Raw genomic sequence first — 24,353 nt, 5'->3', positions numbered from 1 at the left:
CTGGAAAACTTTCGACGAGCTCAACCCCCGAAAATGTCTAAACCTTTCAGCAACTTGTGCACGATGATAGACAATCCACGTGATCTCACTTCCGTACCCACCCTACTCACCAGATTTGGCTTTTGTGGACTTCACCTTCCTCCCTTAGATGATCAGCTCAAAGGTCGCTGTTTTGGCATCGTTGCGGAGATCCGGGGCGAAGGGAGGATATCAAGTGTCATGCATTGTATACTAAATGTGTGCGCTTTTAGAACATCCAATTTCGCATTTAGTCTCCATTTGCTGTTATAATAACCTTTTGGGAAGATGTTCCACTAGATTTTGGAGTTTGCTTGTGGAGATTTGTATTTCAGCCTTGACCTTCACTGTTCATTTCCTGCTCACTGTACACATGACCTTTTATGGAGGTTTGTGGGTGTCGTTATATGCAAATGAGCTACGAAGAAAATCTGCTTTGATATTTTTAATCTTTTGTAAATTCAGAGATTTTACTCCTGTGTGGCTCAAAAAATATTTACGACTCTCACATCAAGTCGGAAAAAAAACTATAGATTCATATTCTTTTACTTTTTTTTCTTTAGCTTGGAGACACGGGTGTGTATACGTGTGTAGCTTCCAGTCCCAGTGGAGAAGCGTCATGGAAGGCCTACCTGGAGGTTCAAGGTTGTGAAAGACACACACACACACACACACACACACACACACACACACACACACACACACACACACACAGGATAAGTGGATGTAGAATGAGAACCAGAGCGTGAGAGATTGGAAGAGAGAGAGAGGGAAAGATATAACATGAGAGAGAAAGATAGAGAATAAGAGAGAAATAGAAAGGGAATGGGAGAGAGGACGAAGAGAGAGAATGATAGAACAAGAGATAGAACGAGAGAAAGAACTAGAGAGAGATGTTGATATAAAGATAGAGAGATGGAGGGAATTAGAAAGGGAGGTGGAGAGAGAGAGACTTACTCACTGAAGAATGAGAGCGATAGAGGAGAAAGACGTAGAAGGACCAAACAAGAGAAAGAAAGAGAGAGAAAGGAATAGAGAGAGGGAGAGATAGCGAGAGAGAGAGAGAGAGAGAGAGAGAGAGAGAGAGAGAGAGAGAGAGAGAGAGAGAGAGAGAGAGAGAGAGAGAGAGAGCATCAAGGTAGGTCTACCTGAATGTTCAAGGTTGTGAAAGACACACACACACAGGATGAGGGGATGTAGAAAGAGAGAGAGTGAGAGGGAGAGATTGAAATGATATGAAGAATGATATAGACTAAGAGAGAGATAGAAAGGAAGGTGGAGAGAGAAACAGGTAAAGAACGGGAGAGCAGAAGAAGAGATAGACAGGGAGAAAGAAATAGAGAAAAAGGGAGGTGGAGAAAAAACTAAAGAATGATAGTGAGAGAGGGGAAATACATAGAAGGACAGAAAAAGATATATAAAGAGAGAAAGGGATAGAGAGAGGGAGCGGTAGAGATAGAGAGAGAGAGCATCAATGAAGGCCTAGCTGAAAGTTCAAGGTTGTGAAAGACACACAGGATGAGGGGATGTCGAAAGTGAGAGAGAGAAAGAGAAAATGAAGGAAAATGAAATATGAATGACTCAGTAATTGCTTGTCTCCTTCCTTCATATGAGACTGACTTCATAATAACTCAAGGTGACAGTCAGAAAGAGAGAAAGAAAGAAAAGAAATTGCATTCTTTTACTATATTTATTATCTTCCCTCAGAGTTCGGGATTGGAGTTCAGCCCGGCCGACCCACAGATCCCAACCTGATCCCCAGCGCTCCTTCCAAACCCGAAATCACCGACGTCACTCGCACCACCGTGTCTCTGTCCTGGAAGCCTGACCTTCACTCCGGAGCCACGCCCACCTCATACATCATCGAGGCCTTTAGGTAGCTCTAATCTCTGCTTACTGCTGCACATCTGCCAGGATTACGATATAACTACATCATAACGACGCATAATTGACCCCAACATCGCCCCAAGGATGCACCAGAGCACAAGGTCGTCCAAAAAACGACTATAGAAATATTGTATACGCGTATAGGGTATAGGGGACCCCTGAGTATAGGGGTCCAAGCACTTATTTACAAAAGGTTTGTTCATCAGGATTCTTTTAGCAGTTAATATCATTGATGCACTATATGGACAAAACGTGTGCTTTCGGAACATCCCATTCCACATGTAGTCCCCGTTTGCTGTTATAACATCCTCCACTCTTCTGGGAAGATGAAGAAGAGGTGAGGAGGTCAATTCATTGTGCAATAGGGTTGAGGGGCAGAGCTTTGTTTAAAACATTTCCTAAATAAATTTTCTTTCAGGCTTAGAATATGAATCTTGCCAGTATTGGTGCTTACACTGGAGATGTAATTTGTGAATATAAAATTGTATGAGGGGGATTTAATTGCTATAAATTTGCATTCCATGAAGGTCAGAAGTAAATGTTGACTTTTCCGGATTGACGTTTGCGTTTGACTCGTGGCAAGAAATATAATGTTTTTTTTTTTTATTCAGGAGTTGAATGTTTAAGGCTCTGACTTACTGATCAGAAGGTTGAGGGTTTAAGCTCTGGTGTTATCAAGCTGCTACTCTTGGGGCCCTTAACCCGTCTGTGCTTTAGAGGCGCTGTATCATGGCTGACCCTGCAAAAAGTGTTCGAAAAAAAAAAATATTATAAATAATAATAATTAAAAAAAAAGAATAGAAAAAAAAAAATATATATATATATATAAATAAAAAGTCACATATATACAAACAAAAACACTATGAATTCCATATCCTGCTGTAGTTTCAGGGCTCTATCGCTCGTATCTGTTAGACGTGATTTATTTCAGATTGATATTCTGGATTTGCTGTGTAGTTCAATTTAAAGAAATTAATGGAAGGGATAGTCTCTTAGCAACTTGCACTGATTAGTGGGTTTGTTCTTGCTGGATTCTATTAATCAAAAACAGTTTTTAAGGAAAAAATATTTATTAAAAAGAAAAAAGTCACTGTGGGGTTTCTAAGAGCTTTGACCTTTTGTTTAATTGAGTTTCGGTACAAACTCGGTGGTCAAATAAGCATTAAAAAATCTCATTTTGGGGGCTCCAATACTTTGAATGCATTCTACAATCTAAAGAAAGAGCAATACCTCTGTCAGTAGTGAGTCTGTTGAGGTGTCAGAAGGACACATCGTTGTATATTAAACATGTTAAGTGTCCGGTGTTGCGTTTTCCGCAGCCATGCATCAGGAAGTAGCTGGCGTACCATAGCAGAGCATGTGAGGACTGAGAACTACGTGTTAAAGGGTCTGAAGCCCAGCGCCGTCTACCTGTTCCTGGTCCGAGCGGCTAATGCGTACGGCCTGAGCGACCCGAGTCCCATCAGTGACGCCATCAAAACACAGGGTGAGCTATGGAACATACTGTGTATAAAGGTAAGAAGAAGTGGTACTGAGTGGACATCATTAAAGTTTGTTTTTGTGTGTGTGCAGAAATTCCCCCAACCAGTCAGGGAGTGGAGCATGGGCAGATCCAGAGGGAGCTCGGGGACGTCGTCATTCACCTCCACAATCCCACCATACTTTCATCATCCTCCATCCGAGTGCAGTGGACAGTAAGGACCATCTCACCATTCCTTCCACACTGATAAGAGCAATCCACACTCAGAGATTCCATCTTTTTTGGAAGCTCACACCACCGCACCACTTTACGTTGAATGCTAGCGGCCATGTCTTTTTTGCCGGATGCTAGTTGAATGCTAGTGGGCGGAGCTGTGTTTATCTTAAGACATCTTGCTGCTGATAATAGCATTCTGGAAGGTCTATCTGTAGAGTACAGTTTGTATTACAATTGAGTGAAAGCAAGCAGTGAAAACAGAAATTTTTTTTTGTCAGTCAGACGAGTCTCAGACGAGTCTCTGGCATGTCTCAGACGAGTCTCAGCCGTGTCTCAGGCGTGTCTCAGGCGAGTCTCAGGCGAGTCTCAGGTTTTGACGATTGAATAGAATAAAAAAGAAACTATAGAAGAGAAAGTAGAATAGAATTAAACAGGTGAAAAGAAAATATCTATATCAGATATAATTAGATATTTTATATATAATAATTAAGAAAATAGAAAAAATAAATGTATATGATTATATCAAAAAATTCGATATTTTTCCATATAGACCTTAAAAAATGTGAATACGGACGGCAACCGGATATGACCGTGTTACAGCGGTAAATATTTGATAAATATTTATCCAATATTTACCGCTGTAACACTCTCAGGGTGGGCGGGGCTTTCACTTTCCCGTCTGTTAGCGAATGTATGTAGAAGAGGGCTGATAGCCGCATACTTGCTGATTGGGAGAATGTTTTACTAAAGCTTATATTTTCTAAACTCGTTGAATGCATTCGATTACGTCGTTTTGTCCATAGAAAGCGAGTGTTCAGAGTAAAAAAAAACAAACAAACAAAAGGTTTCGCTCCTTTCCCCCGTCCCGGCGGCTTTTTCTCCTCACTTACACCCGGCAACTCCCTGTGTTAGAGTATGTGATTGCAGTTGATGTTTTTCGAACCTGTAATAAATTTGCAATGTGCTGGAAATGTGCTTAATGTGGCGTGAGCACCTCTCGTCCAGCCGGCCCGCTATCCGTAGTAAAATGCACACATACGCGGTTTTCGTGTCAGGATTTGTTGGAACCGTTCGCACTGTTTTGGACGGCTTAATGAGTTGCAGCTGAGACGACAGGTTTTACTGGCTCTGATCATGCACGTGTCACGGTCTTTACAAGGCTGCACAGTTCTGCATTGGAACCATATGGAAATGGTTCTACTCGTGTATCGCCACGAAAGCGCCGGGGCTTCTGAATCATGTCGGCAAAAAAAAAAAAAAGATGTCTATCATTTCATATAGTTAGTCGATATCAATAATAACATAATGAGGCTTCATGATTACAAGTGTAAAATTGATTTCTAACAATTCAATAAAAAAAAGAAGTCGATATTAAGTGATTTACGTGTGGACGGTGTTTTGTTTCTGAATGAATCACCCGTTTAAATGATTCGGTTCAATCACAATGACTCACTTATTAACAGTGACTTACTGGGGGTTTAAATTTCACATATTTTATAATTTTTTTTATAATCTCAGTATTCAACGTTTTATGTTTAAAATATCAAAAAAATCCCCCCCAAAAATATCGAAATATCAATTGTATTGTCAGTATCGCACAACCTTAGCCACCAGGAGTCCTTTGTGCAGGTTCCTCAATTCTTTAATATCAATGCCTTTCTTTAAAATCAGTCGTTCGGTTTCATCAGCTACCTCGAGCTGTTAGGACGTCTTCCTCTGGTGTGTCTTTATTGATTATCTGTTCTCCAGCGTCAGTAATCAGACCTGCTGTATCGTTATTGTGTTCAGGTGGAACAGCAGTCCCAGTACATGCAGGGTTATAAGGTGATGTACCGCGTGGCGTCCGAGTCGGGGCAGACTCGCAGCGACTGGGCCGTGTCTGAGGTCAGGAGTCCATCCGAGTACTCGACTACGATCGCTCAGCTGCGCAGAGGAACCACCTACGAGTTCAAAATACGACCCTTCTTCAACGAGTTCCAAGGCACGGACAGCGACGTCAAAATCGGAAAGACACTGGAAGAAGGTGAGGAACTTTCTGCTGCTTAAATAAAACTCCTGTCATGCAGGTGTGGGTTATTATTTCTCCAGGTTACTCACACTGAATTGTAGCCACTGTAAACGCCAGCCAGAGAGCAAATGAAACGCGTACTGGAACGCATGCCTTGCTAATTGATCGTAGGGTGTGGACGTCTGTGGGCTTTTCTCTCCCACATGGATTCGTTTTACTCCTCGGTATATATACGTGTTGCAGGGTGTGCGAGTGGGAAATGAGTGTGTGAAAAGACTGAACGGTGGTGGAAAAAAAAAGGCTGGGGTCTGAGAAGCAGCTGGGTTTGTGCTCAAGGATTTAACTGCTCTTCGGAGACTTGTTTTCTGGATTCACGCTTGGTTTTACGTTCACAGCGTAAAACAAGTTGCATCCAGTGTTCGCAGACGAAGGCGTGGTTTAGCCAAATATCACTTTTTGCATTTTTGCACATTTCTCCCTTCGCGCATTCAAGCAGTCAGGAAGATATTTAGCGTAGCGAAGTTTGTTTCTAATAAGTAGGACGCTTATGCCACACGGACTCCTTTAAACAAATCTCTTACTGTTCCATGACAATGCCCTTGTGCACAAAGCCAGCTAAATGAAGATATACGCTTTATGGGTTAAAAGTGTGTGGAAGATCTTTTTCACACTGGCTGCACCCCAGGCTTCCTCACCTCTACCTACATCTTCACTAATGCACTTGTGGTTGAATGAATCTCACACAAATCCCCACAAAATCTAGTGGAACATCTACCCAGAAGAGTGGAGCTCATTATAACAGCAAATGGGGCCTAAATTTGGAATTGGAGGTTCTGTCCTAAAACCAAGAAAAGGTTTTCCGCGATTTCACGAAAACGTAAGTGCAGACCATATCCAGCGTTCCCATTCTGCATGTATTCACAAGGCTAAAAAAGTTGCTTTGAAAAAGCTTTGTGAGATCATTATTTCGAGTCTGTTTGGAAAAAAGTTGCTACAGAACAAAAGTTTGGAAAGAAATGTGAAGCGTAAAATAGTTTGATATGCAGAATGTGTCACTTCCTGCTCGTCTAGCTAACTGTGTGGGATTTACATTTCTTGAAACAGCGGGAACATTTTCTTTGGTGAAGACGGAGGTATGGTTTTTAATTCTGCCTTTACTTACACTTCGTTATCTAATTCACTCTGCCTCGTAAGGGGCTTGTTGTACGGGTCGTGGAAGTAGCGTTTGAATCCGGAGCCTGTACCTGTGATAGGAATTTAGGTCGGTGGTTTAAGCCCCAGTGTCGCCAAGATTCTATACTTGGGGCCCATTAGCAAGGCCCTTAACCCTCTGTGCTCAGCTGTATCACGGCTGATCTTGCGCTCTGGCCCCAGTTTTCATCGCTGGGATACTCAAAGAAAGAATTTCACTTTGCTGTAAAAAAAGTATGTGACGCATAAAGCATCATCTATCTATCTATCTATCTATCTATCTATCTATCTATCTATCTATCTATCTATCTATCTATCTATCTGTCTGTCTGTCTGTCTGTCTGTCTGTCTGTCTGTCTGTCTGTCTGTCTGTCTGTCTGTCTGTCTGTCTGTCCATCCTGCCTGCCTGCCTTCCTTCCTTTCATGATGCTACATCACTGTTTAACACTAAGTGTTGTGTCGTAATTGTTGTGTTGTGTCGTAATTGTTGCACTGTGTTGTGTTGTTTTAGCTCCTAGCGCTGCACCCCGAGATGTGACTGTGACACAAAGCGGAGACAACAAGACGGCCATCCTGCTCTCCTGGCAAGCACCTCCTGAGGACGAGCGTAACGGAGTGATCCAGGAGTACAGGGTGAGCATGTGTATACACACACACACACACACACACACACACACACACACACACACACACACACACACACACAGAGACAAAGGGCTATAAAGAGGATGAGAACGCTGAGTTTGGACTCAAACATTAAGTCATGAATGAGGAGTAGAGCAAAAATGCCTGTGCTCTGCTGCCACCTACTGGCCAAAATGGGGAAGGTATTTCGCCTACTTACATTTATATAAATAGTAGGGGTGTAACAGTACACAAACTTTGGCACGTATTTTGGTTTTTAAGTCACGGTGGCGCTATTTATTCACTCAGTTTATTATTAATAACATTTGTGGACATCAACAGTTTAAATTAATAAAATGCCTGCTTGGTAAAATAATATTTTATAATATTTTATAGAAATAAAATATATCAAATTAATGCAATACTATTTTTTATTAGATTGATTAGATCAGATGGACAGACACCGGATTTTTCCAGCCATATTTCCCAAAGTGTTACCTCAAAGTTGAAGGCACACAATTGTATTCAACCAAATGTAATCAAAGTCAATGAACTTTCACGTCTCGCAAGTGGTGCAGCTGGAATTTGAACCTGCATGACTCTTTCCTTTACACAGATCTGGTGTTTGGGAAACGAGACTCGTTACCATATCAACCGCACGGTGGATGGGTCCACTTTCTCCACAGTGATCTTGGGGCTGGTTCCGGGAATCCATTACGGCGTGGAGGTGGCAGCCAGCACCGGAGCAGGACCTGGAGTGAAGAGTGAACTCACCTACTTCCAGCTGGGTGATTCGACACACCGCATCACATCACATTTTACCCATTATCTCAACTTTCACCTTTCACCTTTCACCTCTCACCTCAACACACGGAATATCTGATTCTGGGTAAAAAAAATTCTCTAGGCAGGGTTAAAAATTGTTAAGAAAAGGAAAGAATGAATCTTTTGAATCAGACGGATCTGCACAGCTGAGAGAGCGTTTTAGTATCTGACAGGTTGAGTTTGGAGAAAGATGTCAGTTTTTCTGTAAATAAATGTAAAGAAAATTGAAGAAAATTGTAAAGAAATATAGGCAGATAGAATTGAACAAGATCATGGTAAGGCAGCTAGATGAGTGGATGGATGGATGATAGAAAGATAAATAGAAAGACAGACAGACAGACAGACAGACGCATAGACAGACAGAGAGGGACAGACAGACGGATGGACGGACAGACAAACAGACATATAGATAGATAAAATGGTGAGTGGACATACTTACAGGTAGACAGATAGGTAGGTAGATGCATAGACAGAAAGGCAAACCAATAGACAGACTGAGAGAAGGACAGACAGACGGATAGATGCACAGGCAGACAGACAAACAGATAGATGAATGGACAGATAGATAGATAAACGAGGTAATAGACAGACTGACAAACAGAAAGATGGGTAGATAGATAGATAGATAGATAGATAGATAGATAGATAGATAGATAGATAGATAGATAGATAGATAGATAGATAGATAGATAGATAAACGAGGTAATGGGCAGACTGACAAACAGAAAGATGTGTAGATGGACAGATGGCGGATAGATAGATAGATAGATAGATAGATAGATAGATAGATAGATAGACAGACAGACAGACAGACAGACAGACAGACAGACAGACAGACAGACAGACAGACAGACAGACAAGACAGTAAACACAGAAAGACTAGAAGAGACTAGCAGAGACTAGAAGGATGTGTGTGAGAGCGCTGTCTGTGTGTCTCCTGCACTGTGAGTGAACATGTTTTTGAAGAAGAGTGAAGATTTGCTTCCAGCTTCAAAACGTCTCTTAAGTGATAAAAGCGACAAAAACACTGAAATGAAGCAAACGAGAAAAGAGACAAGCAAGTCAGCAGGAGGAAATGGGTGCTGGGAAGGACGGGCCGAGCCGCTTTCATGTGGCGAGCGTGTGAGACGGAGGCTGATAAAGCAGACGCTTTGTTGTCTGCTGTTTCTCCAGACGTTTTTTTTTTTTTTTCATCAAATGCTTCATACCAGAACAAATCTGTTATCTGTAGAGCATGATTCCAAATGAATTAAAGAAGTATAACATCATGCTTTATATTAGTTTAACATCGAGCCTATAGCATATGTTTTTTCTGTCCTCTGACATCTCTTTTTTTTTTTTTTTTTTTTTTCTTTTCTCCAGACCCCTCAGGGAAGATAATTCAGCCCGTCGTGGACCCTGAGGACACGCTCTCTCAGCAGATCTCTGACGTGGTAAAGCAGCCAGCCTTCATCGCCGGGATCGGTGCGGCGTGTTGGATCATCCTTATGGTGTTCAGCATCTGGCTTTACCGTCATCGCAAGAAAAGGAGCGGCCTGAGCACCAGCTACGCCGGCATCCGCAAAGGTACGGCAAAATAAAATACTAAACACATTTATTATCCAGAATTAGACAAAATAGATTTTTTCAGGGTTTTTTTGCTTTCAGCATTTTTAATAGAGGTCGACTGATTAATTGTTTTTTTTTTTTCCCGGCACCGATCGTTGGTTGTTGGAAGTATTAACAAAAATCCATACCGATTTTTTCTTTCATTACGAAAGCGACCTCTAGATTCGAATCCCTGACACTACGTGCCTTTTGTTTTTACACGTGTGACGGCGCGCTGCACGGAGAGCGCTATCATATTTATTTATGATCATTTATCAATTATATAATTATATTTCTTAATTCATATATTAAAATATGTTTAATTAAATGCATTTTTTTATGATTCAGTACTGTTTTGTTTAGTTTCTTTTGTATTAAATTCAGGATTGTTTTACATGAAGTGTTACAGTATGTTTTGTAAATTTTTTTAATCCAGTATCCATTATAAATTCTTAATCGTTTATTGACAAGTGCGATTAAACCGATTTATCGGTATCAGAAAAATCAACTCAAAATCAGTCGACCTCTACTTTTTAACGCGCAGAACAAGCAGCAGATACACTGATAGCAAAAGTATTAGGACGTCTGACTTTTCCAGCCATATGTAAAACCAAATCTCCTCATTCAACACTCTTTGTACATCATACAGTAGTTGTGTGGAACAACATGCTTTTCTGACATGAAGTGGAGTAAAAAGTACACATTATAATATATCTGACTTATCCTGCCCCATGTGGTTTTTCTCCAAACTGTTAGCACAAACATGGAAGCACACAATTGTATAAGATGCCTTTGGATGTGGATGCACTAGGAGACCCGAACCCTGCCAATGCAAACCCTGTGTACAAAGATTGGCTCCATGAAGATATGCTTCACATAAGTGTGTGGAAGATCTCCTGCATAGACCTATTGAACATTTTGAATGTGGATGCTGACTGCACCCCAGGCCTCCTCAGCTACATCACTACCTGGTTTTACTACACCTCCTTGTGTCTGAATGAATCTTACATTAACACACTCCGAAAACCAGTGGAACATCTTTCTAGGTAGGAGTGTGTGGTTTCCAATTGAACAGAACTCAATGTAGGACATACACATATACGCCATTTAGCAGACGCCCTTGCCCAAAGCGACGTACAAAAGTGCTTTGTAGAAGTAGGGCATCGGGATGAAAGTGTGTGTTCACACTTTTTGTTTAGAATCTAGAACATGATGGGTTTCTTCAGCCCTAAAGCTCTGTCCTTTGCTTCAGTTGGAGATTCACTTCCTGGTTTTGAGTCGAATCAAAGTTCTTCCTGACTAAAATCCATGTTGGATGTGATCCATCTTGCTTGAAGAATCTAACCATGGTGAGAAAACCTTTGTCATCTTTCATTTGGAGTTTAATAAATAAGATTGTGGTTTTATCTTCCGTTTGAAGCAGTAATGAACATCATGTTTATGTAAATACATTCTTTACATATTTCCCTTCACCGTCAAATATGTTTGCTATATCAAATTGGTTCGAGTTCTGCACTGAAAAGAGCGAAGATAGAAATATTTAGCGCTTCTCGTGTCCTTGCTTTGCCTCTTTTCACTACTGGTACACTCTGTGCTGCTATCTCTCGGTATCTGATGAAGCATTATTGCTCTTTCATACCTCTCGCTTCCACTCAAGAGTTCGTGCACTTTGGGAGATTGCACAATGGAGGGTTTTTTCTCCCCCCCTGACGCTGGCACACGGTCTGAAGGACATCCAGCTAATGGAATGTGTGTTGGCAGGCTGGAGGCTGCTAAGAAGAAGAGAAGGCGAGTCCGGCTATTCATTCGCATTAGCATTCACACAATCTGAAGGTTGACGTGCACTCAGAACTTCAGAACTCAAACGCTGCGACTTTGAAAAGGATTCAGCGCTTTGAGGTCCGGGATGTTTGTGTGCGGGGCCTGGATTAGATGGTTACCATTGATTTTAAGGAGCATTCTTGTGATAAATGACTGTAAACCAAACCAAAACCACGAACTCAACCATGAGATCAGATGTGCTCAGTGTCTGATGTTTTGCTTCTTTGGTTTTGATTACAAAGATAGAAAACTAGTCAAGCAGAAATAAAATACAATTTCAATCAAAATATCACTTTGTTACACTGCAGGCAGCCATTTTATTATTTTTTGTTTGTTTGCTTTTTTTTTGTTACATTTATTTATTTATTGTACCATAATTTGTTTGTGTTCCATCCTCTGGCTCCACCCACCAAAATTTGAAGATAGAATCAGAAATCTGGAGTTAGGTTTATCATTTACATTTATGGAATTTTGGCAGATGCTCTTATCCAAAACGACTTACATTTATCTCATTTATACAGCTGAGCTTTTTAAGGTGGAGGTTGGATATCATCAAGGATCGGCTCTGAGCCCCTTACTGTTTGCAGTGGTGATGGACAGGTTGAGCTTTGGATGGTCAAGGGCTTTGCTTAGGCAGCTTGGTGGTGGGATTTGAACCTACGACCTTCCAATCAGAAGTCCAAAATTATATCCCTTGAGCTCCTTGACGATGCCTCTGTGCAAAACAAGCTCTATGTAGAAATGGGTTGGATTGGAAGATCTCCTTCGATAGAGTTCTGAATTCGACCTTATTGAACAGGATGAATGTGAACACTGACTGCACTCATCTACATCAGTACCTGACTTTACTAACACCCTTCTGGAGCAATTAATCTTAAACAAATCTCCACAAAATCTAGTAGAACATCTTTTCAGAATTATAACAGCGAATGGGTACTGCCTGAAAAAAAAAAGCCTCTTGACTTAAATGTGAAATGGGGTGTTCAAAAATCCCATGCAGATCCCATATAATATTGTGAAGTCAATGTACAGATACTTGGAAAAATACACTTTGGTCCACTGTGTATCCGCATGTAGCTGCGTAGAATCAGCCTGGATCCTGTGAGGAGAAACAAAGACAAGGCTCACTGTAACCACATAAGATCTGAGTTGGCTCAGCAGGAGCCAGATAGAGATAAGGGAGAGAGGCGTTATCGAATGTGCTTATATGTGCAGCTACTGTATTGTATTCAACCTGTCATTACAGATGTGGCATTCACCGAATAGCCGGGATAGGTTTATTTATTTATTTATCGTATTATACGCTCTGGAACGTCTGACAGGAGTCTGTCAGACGTTCCAGAGCGTATAATACGCTCTGGAACGTCTGACAGGAGTCTGTCTCATCGCCTCGCCTCGTCTGTTTACCTCCGAACAGATAAATACGTATGATAACAGCATCAAAGAACGGCCACATCTATTACCACAATCTTTTGGTACGCTGGGATTTTTTAGCGCCACCAAACAGAAAGAGTAATGGAAGAAAAAATTGTGACATTTAAAGGCCGAGGCGAGGCACGTGGAGCGTAAATACGATAAGACGAGTTGGAGCTAGAAGACTGGTTGTGTTGTGTCAAAGTCAAAAATCGTCGGAGGATCTATCAGTTTGTGACTGTTTTCTCTACTCAGGATTTTATGTTCCAGCATCATAAATGTATATAATTGCATAGAATTATTAAAGCTAGTGGTGGACAGTAACCAAGTAAAAGTAATTTGTTACTGGATTTAAGTAGCTTTTTCGCATATATGTACTTTACTGAAGTATTTCCATTTGGGGAGACTTTAACTTCACTACATTTCAAAGTCAAATATCTCAATTTTTACTCAACTTCAATCTGTAAGAGTAGCATCCGAGTCTTTTCACATAAACTGAGTTGATTAAGCAAAAGTGATAATAGGAACATTTGAGCCATTATAAATCATAGTGCTTAGGATACTTAAGTACATTTGAAGGTAAATACTTTTGTACTTTTACTCAAGTGAGAGTTTAAAGGAACGCTTTCAATTTTTGCTGGTGTTATTTTTCCCCGAGTGAATCCACTTTAACTAAAGTACATGGTTTGTGTGCTTCGTCCACTACTGTGACTAACATTTTGGTTGTGTTTGCTGAATAAATTGAAGACTTCTCTACCTCCTGTTCACAGCATTAACAGTTATTCTTTTTGGTCGATTCGAATCCAACATGACACCATTTAGACTTTCATTTCATGCATTAAGATTTGAAAGACTTCTGACTTCCAGATCATGATCCATTTAATTCAATTAATTTTTGTTTGTGGAGCTCTTAACAATGGCTGTTGTCTCAAAGCAGCTTTACAGAGATAAAGCGGTTAGTAAAGAATGTATACGCTTGTTTTTTTTATAATTGTTAGGTTGTCCCTATTGGGAAGGAAAAACCCCTTGAGACTTCATGATGATGAAACCTTGTGAGAAACCAGATTCAAAAAAGAACCCATCCTCATCCTTAGCACTAAATGTCTATTCATTACAGTTTTATCATGTCAAGGTGTGCAGTGATCAATTTTTCCCCTACAGCGTTGACAAACCACTTCACCTTTTGTGGTCAGGAATTCAAAATCTAATATAATGAAAGTAATCAGTGGTGAGATAGTGTGATGATGGGATGGCGAGCTACAGTTATTACCCTGAAGTCATTTTCCTACAGCAGAGTTTTCTCCAAAAGCAGCAACATCAAACTGGTTATTGTTACATTTAGTGCTGTGGAATATCTGGGAGCCTAGTTAGTGCCTGTTTTCACTTGCGTTAAAGCAGCTATAATAAAAAAAGAAGCCCTTCTTATCCTCTCTCTTGATAGTCATGTTACAAAGTTACAAAGCGCTGACACGGGTGACCCCTTCCACGAATGTAATTAAACATTTCCTTGTAGAAAACTTCACCGTACTGATGATTATACAGTTAAGGTTAAACAAATAAATAAAAAAAAAGGTTTCGGAAGCATCTGTTAATTTGCGGTTTCTATGGAAACTATGAAGTATAAAAATGAGTTCAAGCCTATCTAGTGGATTTCTGACCAATCAGATTTGGGAATTCCATATTGTGAACGATGCCGCATCCAAGGACGTCCTGTACAATTGTGTGCCTACGATTTTGTGGTAACATTTTGAGAAAGAACCACATATGGCTGGAAAAGTCAGGTGTCCCAATACTTTTTTTGTACTTTTTACTTTGTTTTTGAGTGTAAAACATTTGTTATCTTTGATTAAATCTCATGGAATAACCTGCATTATTTTTCTTCTTCTTTTCTTCCATTTTCTGACCTTTGGATCTGCAGTACCCTCGTTCACCTTCACACCAACCGGTAAGCACCACATCATATATATTTGACACTTCTGGAATGTGTCCTGGAAGTCTTCTTTTTAGTCAAGTATCTTCAGCGATTCGCACTGGATCTCCACAACGTTGTCAACGGTGATCTTTATCTTCGGGAAGAAGCCAAAATCCACAGGAGCCAAATCTGGCTAGTAGGGTGGGTGCAGAAGTGAGATCATGTGGATTGTTCTCCGACGATCATCATGCACGAGTCGCCAAAGGGTTTCGAACATTTTTGCAGCTTGAACTCGTTAAAGGTCTTCCTGATCTCTTGTATCTTCTAGTGATGTTCTTCCGCTGTTACTCGTTGTAGCATCGCTGTTTGTCAAATGTATGTTATGCGGGGAAGATTTGTTCTAACTTGCTGTCCATGATGAAATCGTGGATGTGGGAACGCACGTGGTCATTAAAGCACCAGTTACACTATTAGTCTTTTCTATTTTAGATTTGGTTGAAGCTCCAGATTTCTCTCGGCCCAGTTTAGAGAGCAGTGTTGCTTTTAGGTACCACACTATATGTCCTCTTTACTTGATTTATGTATCCCCCAGTCCTGTTCAATTCCGTCAGAGGAATCACGCAGGACATGAAGAGATATCAGCTCGCTTAGTAAACCATGTTCTCCAGTTAAAAATACATCTGTCTACAAGGAAGAGCAAAAGCATCAGTCTGAAGCTTTTCACACAGCCATCAAAGGAAGCTTTGGGACTCTGCGGAGCGAGCCTTTCGGATTCCAGAGTACTAAAGAAAGCTCTTTAAACACAGACAAGAACGGATCAAAGCTGCTTGGTTTCTCAGCCTGGTTCTGAAGAGTTGACGGCAGAGCTCTGGCCGCCCAATTAGACAAGAAAACTAGGAAGAGACGAGCCGAAGCGGCGTAACTTACTGCGACTTTCTTCAATGGCCCACATTTGCACCCTCCTTCTGTCCTCTGTTTGAGGTGGTTTCATTTCATGCTAATCAACCTCCCATTGACGTCCGTGCAACTACAAATGCCAGTTAGAGAGAGAGAGAGAGAGAGAGAGAGAGAGAGAAAGGAAAAGAGAACTGATTGGAGTGAAGCATTTTTCCAGTTAATGGAAACAGATCTCGATTGCGATCAGAGACCTTCTGCCAAGATTCTGAAACCCCAAGTTCTACCAGTGGAGCATCGCCAAACGCTCAGCTGCCAACACTAGCTAGGCCAATTTTTTTTGTAGAACGTACTCAGAGATCTGAGAACCACCGATATCGTGGCTATACAGGGAAGGATCGCGGGTAGTAACGAGTCTGCCGTAGGATATCTTTCACAATATTGTGTGTGTCTGTATGTGTGTGTAAGGGTGGGAGGCATGCAATGAGAGTCGGGGGTTTATGAGGTGGTGTCAGAAAAAGATGGCAGCACAAGGCTGCAAGCACAGTCACAGGGAGCATTGACCTTCATAAGTCAGTGTGCAAAAATATAAACAATCCTCTGTAAAACTGTGCAACCGGTGCTATTCTGACCACATGCGTTACCACGTCTGCGATTCTGACCACGTGTTCACTCGCACATAATTTCCTCGGAGGAAACAATGTGATTTTACTTTCGCACCCACCCTTATTGGCAGAGTCGGCTCCTGGAGACTTCACCCTCTTCCCGAAGATGAAGATCAGCTTGCCGTTTTGACACTATTGCGGAGATTCAGCACGAATCGCAGAAGGTGTTCGACACTCTTCGAAAAGAAGACTTCCAGGACACATTCCAGGGGACTATTTTGAAGGGAATAGTGTTGAAATATAGATAAATAAAGTACTTTCCTGTAAACAGGGTGGGTCTCGAAACCACCTTGTATTTTATGCTAGACCTATTCAGCCTTTTTAGGAAGTAGAGACGCTGCTGGGCTTTCTTGGTGATGGAGCTGGTTTTGAGTTACCAGATGAGGTTATCCACCAAATGAACACCAAGAAATTTGTTGCTCTTGACGATCTGCACGGAGGATCCATCGATGATCAGTGGAGAAAAGTCAACAACCATCTCTTTCGTTTTGTCGATGTTCAGAGACAGGTTGTTTGCTCCACACCAGGATGTTAACCGTTGCACCTCCTCTCTGTATGCTGACTTATAATTTTTGCTGATGAGACCCACCACGGTCATGTCATCAGCGAACTTGATGATGATGTTTGAGCTGTGCATTGCTACACAGTTTTAAGTCAGCAGAGTGAACAGCAGTGGACTAAACACACAGCCCTGAGGTGCCCTAGTGTTCAGTGTGGTGGTGCTGGAGATGCTGTTTCTGATCCGGACTGACTGAGGTCTCCCAGTCAGGAAGTGCAGGATCCAGTTACAGAGGGAGGTGTTCAGGCCCAGTAGGCTCAACTTCTCAATCAGGTGCTGAGGGATGATTGTGTTGAATGGTGAGCTAAAGTCTATAAACAGCACTCGTACATACGTGTCCTTGTTGTCTAGGAGGGTGAGGGCCAGATGAATGGTCGTGGAGATCGTCCGTGGAGCGGTTTGGATGATACACGAATTGCATTGGGTCCAGTGAGGGTGGTAGCTGGGTCTTGATGTGCCTCATGACGAGCCTCTCGAAGCACTTCATCATGATGGGTGTGAGCGCGAGGGGGCGATAGTCATTGAGGCAGGAGACAGTAGACTTCTTCAGCACGGGAACGATGGTCATCGTTGTGAGGCATGTAGGAACAATGGCGCGGCTCAGGAAGATTGTAAAGACATTCGCTAGCTGTTGTCCACAATCCCTGAGCACCCTGCCAGGAATGTTGTCTGGTCCAGCAGACTTTCGTGGTTTAACTCTTTATAGAGTTTTCCTCACTTTAGCTGTGGTCAGACAGAGCACCTAGTCACTGGGAGAAGAGGTGGTCTTCCTCGCCGCCATGTTGTTCTGCACCTCGAACCGGGCATAGAAGTCGTTCAGCACATCTGGGAGGGAGGCCCTCACGGTCACAAGAAGGTGATGTTGTCTTGTAGTTCATGATCGCCTAGATGCCCTGCCACATGCGCCAGGTGTCTCCGCTGTCCAGGAAGTGGCCGTGGATTCGCGTAGCTTCTGCCGCAGATCATCGTTTATTGTGTTGTTGGGGTTGTTTCTGAGTTCCTGGATTGTTCGGCGGGGATACACAGGGACACCGGTTGCTCCGATGTCCATATGTTGTGTAAGGCGGGCTACAAAGTGAAAGTAGCACCATTTTGGGTCCGGAGCGGCCGCTACGAGCTACTGATATGCCGCCATCAGTACAAAAAAGTTTTTTTATACATTTTCTTTTATATCGTGGTGCGATGTTCTGTACATCGAGGCAAAAAATTTTTTATGAGGAATTGTAACAACCCCCCATGAAAGCCCAAAACACACACACATGCATGATTCAACTATCAGTCGACTATAGACATGACTTGACAATCCTAATTCGACTGTATAAATCTCACTATGCTTGTTCTTTTGCAGTTTCCTATCAAAGAGGAGGAGAAGCCGTGAGCAGCGCTGGCAGGTGAGTCATAACGGGTGACAAATGAAGAAAAAAAAAGAAACATGATGTGTGTTAGAAAGGTAAGTAACCTTTTGGGTAGGTTCCAGGATTGAATGAATCCTACAGTGTCTGGAGACTTACAGAACACCTCAACTTTGGTGGAACTGTAATGAATGGACATTCGGGAATGAGGATGAGGATGGGTTCCCTGTTGAGTCTGGTTTCTCTCAGGGTTTTTTGAAGTCTCAGGGAGTTTTTTATTCTCTGCCAGATTTTTCTGGCCACTGAATCGCTCATTACGGATATTTATAAGGAATATAACCTGAAGAGTTGAATTCCATTCAAAGTCCTGAAAGATCTCTAGTTAGTTTGGAGAACATAAAACTCTTCCATCAGCCCTCTTGCCCTGTAGATGAGGTTAATCAGGAATGGGTTATCCCCTTAATCTTAACATGGCTATGAAGGTAGAGATGTTCCATAGTATATCAGTGATCAGTCAGATGATCTGCAGTATTGATTTGCCAAAGCACGGAAGAAGAAAATCGATGCTCTCAGTAGATGACTGAACTTATCTACTTATGTATGGACCAAAGTTTGTAGGACACCTGACCATAAGATCGGTATTTGCTTCTTTTTGAACATCCCATTCTGCATTTAGTCCCGATGGGAGATTTTGTGGACATTCATTTAGCCACAAGGCTGTTAAAAAAAAAACCAGGTACTGATGTAGATGTGACGAGGTCTGGGGTGCAGTCAGCATGAAAACATTCATCCCAAAGGTGTTCAAAGGGATTAAATAGCTATATAGCAGGAGATCTTCCACACACTGTGCACAGTGCAACTGCATATATAGGACACAAGGGGGCAGTATTAATGTTTGTAAAGCTGATTATTTTTTTTGTCCTGAAAATGGAGTACAACAAACCTGGAAGAAACCAGAGACAAAAGCTCCTGTCTTCCCACCTCGATATTGCTCCTGTGCAATTAATCCGAGACCAGAATTTCCTCAGAGTGCGTTTCATGATAAAACAAGGATGCAGTCTGAAAAAAGCGCGAGAAAAAAACAGGAAGAAGACCACAACTCCAAACTAAGACTTGGTGTTGCTTGTTTTGGGGAGCCGTTCCTAGTACTAGTGGGCGTGTTCTCTTTTGTCTAGAGTCAGATATCTTGAGGAGAGAAGATTTTTTTGTGAAATATCCGACGTAAAACATAAAATGAAGCAGGAACACTTGTGATGTACTTGAAACCCAATCCGGGGCACTGAGCCCTAGAGGAGGTTTAACCCCGAGTCAAGGATTTCACAGCACAGAGCGTAGACTTTGATGTTTATGCTGTTCAACTTTGAAGCCTTCTCTTTATTAATTGTGTTTCAGGTTCTTTTTCACATCTAAAGCTTTGACCTTGCACAAGTCCCTATATATATATATATATATATATATATATATATATATATATATATATATATATATATATATATATATATATATACAGTGAGGAAAATAAGTATTTGAACACCCTGCTATTTTGCAAGTTCTCCCACTTAGAAATCATGGAGGGGTCTGAAATTGTCATCGTAGGTGCATGTCCACTGTGAGAGACATAATCTAAAAAAAAAAAAAAACAGAAATCACAATGTATGATTCTTTAACTATTTATTTGTATGATACAGCTGCAAATAAGTATTTAAACACCTGAGAAAGTGCAGAACAATGTTAATATTTGGTACAGTAACCTTTGTTTGCATTTACAGAGGTCAAACGTTACATGTAGTTTTTCACCAGGTTTGCACACACTGCAGGAGGGATTTTGGCCTGTCGCTGAGAAACACGGAGTTTAAACTCCCTCCAAAGATTCTCTATTGGGTTTAGGTCTGGAGACTGGCTAGGCCACACCAGAACCTTGATATGCTTCTTACAGAGCCACTCCTTGGTTATCCTGGCTGTGTGCTTCGGGTCATTGTCATGTTGGAAGACCCAGCCTCGACCCATCTTCAATGCTCTAACTGAGGGAAGGAGGTTTGGTCCCCAAAATCTCGCAATACATGGCCCCGGTCATTGTCTCCTTAATACAGTGCAGTCGCCCTGTCCCATGTGCAGGAAAACACCCCCAAAGCATGATGCTACCACCCCCATGCTTCACAGTATGGATGGTTTTCTTGGGATGGTACTCATCATTCTTCTTCCTCCAAACACGTTTAATGGAATTATGACCCAAAAGTTCTATTTTGGTCTCATCTGACCACATGACTTTCTCTCATGACTCCTCTGGATCATCCAAATGGTCACTGGCAAACTTAAGACGTGCCTGGACATGTGCTGGTTTAAGCAGGGGAACCTTCCGTGCCATGCATGATTTCAAACCATGACGTCTTAGTGTATTACCAACAGTAACCTTGGAAACGGTGGTCCCAGCTCTTTTCAGGTGTCTTTATGCAGCTAACGACCTCAAACAGGTGCATCTAATTTAGGATAATAAATGTAGTGGAGGTGGACATTTTAAAGGCAGACTAACAGGTCTTTTAGGGGCAGAATTCTAGCTGATAGACAGGTGTTCAAATACTTATTTGCAGCTGTATCATACAAATAAATAGTTTAAAAATCATACATTGTGATTTCTGGATTTTTTTTTTTTTTTAGATTATGTCTCTCACAGTGGACATGCACCTACGATGACAATTTCAGACCCCTCCATGATTTCTAAGTGGGAGAACTTGCAAAATAGCAGGGTGTTCAAATACTTATTTTCCTCACTGTATATATGTGTGTGTGTGTGTGTGTGTGTGTGTGTGTGTGTGTGGTGTGTCAATTAGGAAAGGAAAGATTCACATCGGCATAAAAGTTAATGAAGGGATGTAGGCATGTGTATCATGATGCATCGTCTTTACCATATTTGCATCAATAAAAAACATATACAATTTAATATTTATTATAAAATGACCAATATTTTGTGACCAATTGTTTCCGATGTAAATCGATTTCTCGTCGCTAAACTGTTTCTCGAGCGCGTTCTCTCAGTATGACGTATCACAATGCTACGGACACCGAGGCGTGTCCTGAGAGTCTGCGTACAGATTAACATGGCAGAGGTAGAGCTGCGTCTTCCTGCAGACACAACAGGAAAAGAACGTCTGTTTTTTTCTTATAATTTTTTTTTTTGTACTACAAAGGCGTGTTTGTGAAAGGGGCAATTCGTTAAAAGTCAGAAGGCACTTAAGTAAATGAATGATTTGCTCTCTGTCTGAACCAAATAAATAAAAGCGAACAATCAGAACTATATTGAATTACATAACATAATACTTTTTCATTGCATTGCATTGCAACGAATCGCATTGTGTTGAATCGAATTGAAATCAGATCACACTGCATCGTAATGGGGTGAATCGTATCGCATCAGTAGCTGCTTCATATGTATCTTTAATGCATCATGTATCTGTGCATCGACATGCGAATCGCATCACTTATTGCACCGTTAACTTTCATAGCACCGATGCGAATAGGTGATTTTTATCATCCCTAATAGACACAGATTGCATCTCTGTAGAAGTATTGCTGAAACCTAATGTTTAGATTCTGATTTTGAGTTATTTTAAGAAAAAGCAAAACAGCATATTTGCATTTACTTGTCTTGACCATGCACGAGTCTACGAGTGTAATGTTCTAAGAAATCAATGCGATATTGGTATTAAATGACGTTTTTATTATGCTCGAAGGTTTGCGCTTCTCCTTGATGTTTTTTTTTCTCTGGTCTTCTCAGGAAGTCGTTCCTCAACACCTCTGCCTCAGACTCACTTATTAGAGACGAATTTATTTATTTTAAATGGATATTTCAAATCAGGTTTTTTTGTAAAAACTAATGACGTAAATTGCACAAAAGACAAGTGGTGGTGTGTCATATAAAAAAAAAAAAAAAAAAAAGAGAGGAGAGCCAATTGTGTTCCAAAGGTTTCCAGCTTGTATCAATTTGCAAACACATCATTCGTGTTAAGGTTATATGAGTTGATTTTGTATGTGTGTGTGTGTGTGCGTACAGGCCTGGTTTGTTGAACATGAGCGACTCGGCTACACAGCCTTGGCTAGCAGATACATGGCCCAACAACTGCTCCAACCAGAACGACTGCAGCATCAACTGCTGCACCTCCAGCAACGGCAACAGTGACAGCAACCTGGCCCCCTACAGTCGCCCTGGTGAGTCTGCGCTGAATGTATATTTGTGTGTGTGTGTGTGTGTGTGTGTGTGTGTGTGTGTGTGTGTGTGTGTGTTTGCGTTGAAGGTTAACTCAGGGCTGTTACAGACAGAGAATAAAAGGTAGCCCTGGCCCTTATAGTTGCCCACTCTCCCGGCTAATCAAATTTGTTAGCTGATTTCCATACTGTAGTGTCTAAATGCAATTTCCCCTAAGTGCTTCCTTATTTAGGAAACAGGGAGCAGTTACTAAGGTCAAAAAGAGGCAGAGAGAGAGTGTGTGTGTGCCTACTGTATGTCTGAGAGTAATGGTGATGGAGGAAAAATAAGTGATCTAAAAAGGCAGAGTGTGCGGAAAGTGTGATTCATATATCCAGGTATATATATATATATATATATATATATATATATATATATATATATATAATTATTATTATTATAATTTTTTTTTTTTTTTACGACTGTCAGCAAGACCTCGGGTGCAATAGCAAAAGGGGCAACAACATTCTAATAAAATAAAAACGTACAAGTGTACATGTGAACAGAACATCAAGGCAGGTTAAACAAGTGGAGTAAGCTTGAGAAGTTTAATACATTCTGAAGGATTGTAATATATAATATAAAAAATATATAATAGTGTACCGAATGCAGTCCTTTTTACACGCGAAACCAAAATAAAAATCTGAGTTTCCTCAGTAATCTATTAAGCGGCGGACCTCACGTTTGTTCAGTCTCCGCTTCGCACTTTGAGCATTTAAAAAAAAAATTTGTTTTTTCATGATTTTTACATTTTAACACACACAACAATGCCAGGGGTATACAAAATATTAACTAGAGTTAGCGCAGTGTCACTGTGGCTGCTCATTTCCCGTACTGGAAATACGATTTGTTTTGCGCATGCATGAAAATGCTAAAGGATCCATAGCCCTAGCGGCTCACACTAGTGCTATGGACTCGATATTGTTTTAAATATGTAAACTGTTTAAATGTTAATGATCACAAATATTAAAAATAATAGACTGCGTTAATAAAAAATTACAAGCAATGTTATATTTTGCATCCCCCCCTTGTACCAGACCATGACTAAAAAACCAAGGTGCACCAAACTGTTAATTATGTGCACGTTACACCCCTAATAAATATAAATATGTATAGCTGTATTATATAGCTGTTACTGTCATCACAATAAACAGCATTGGGGGAGTGATTTTATTATATAAGGATGGGCAGTATTTTAGGTGTCCCAATACTTTTGTCAATATAGTGTATGTTTGTAGCTGCTAACATAACTGAGATGTTTTCAGAACATTAAACGTAACTCCAAAGGGATAAAAAAATAAAAGGTGCCTTCAATAAAGCACTTCCGGGATGTGCCCATAAAATAAAAACGTTCCACAACATTACACGTAACTATAAATGGATAAAAAGTGCATCTCATTCAATAATTCCATCGTGTATCTTCTTGTCAGTTTTTTTTATTTATTTCCACTTGTGTAATAAAGTCGATTTTGCATGTGATATTTGTAGTTAAAGTTTACAGTAGGGATATACGGCTGATTTGTAGCGGTTGTTAAAGCTTCACTGGAAGGCTGGTGTGGAGTTCGATATTGGTTCTGAGAAGATGTTGAAGATTCTAAAAAGCATCCTAAATGGTCCTACAGTGACAAGCTTGGGTTTTTAAACGCTGGAACACATACAGT

General features: G+C 41.0%; 1 protein-coding gene across 4 annotated transcripts in view; it reads left to right on the top strand.

Moving 5' to 3' along the window:
• Nucleotides 1-24,353, top strand: part of robo1 (roundabout, axon guidance receptor, homolog 1) — a 296,829-nt gene that overhangs the window by 255,225 nt on the left and 17,251 nt on the right. For all 4 annotated transcript variants that reach the window (XM_083547741.1, XM_083547743.1, XM_083547742.1 and 1 more), the window contains 11 exons: nt 582-663; nt 1,726-1,894; nt 3,225-3,391; nt 3,478-3,599; nt 5,390-5,624; nt 7,312-7,433; nt 8,041-8,212; nt 9,612-9,815; nt 14,989-15,015; nt 18,449-18,491; nt 22,501-22,655. In XM_083547741.1, the coding sequence (XP_083403867.1) occupies nt 582-663; nt 1,726-1,894; nt 3,225-3,391; nt 3,478-3,599; nt 5,390-5,624; nt 7,312-7,433; nt 8,041-8,212; nt 9,612-9,815; nt 14,989-15,015; nt 18,449-18,491; nt 22,501-22,655 (1,498 nt within the window). The remainder of the gene's footprint in view (nt 1-581; nt 664-1,725; nt 1,895-3,224; nt 3,392-3,477; nt 3,600-5,389; nt 5,625-7,311; nt 7,434-8,040; nt 8,213-9,611; nt 9,816-14,988; nt 15,016-18,448; nt 18,492-22,500; nt 22,656-24,353) is intronic.

This window comes from Silurus aristotelis (assembly GCF_946808225.1).
Source record: "Silurus aristotelis genome assembly, chromosome: 8".
Classification (NCBI taxonomy): Eukaryota; Metazoa; Chordata; class Actinopteri; order Siluriformes; family Siluridae; genus Silurus; species Silurus aristotelis.
This window is presented reverse-complemented; position numbering and strand designations above follow the sequence as displayed.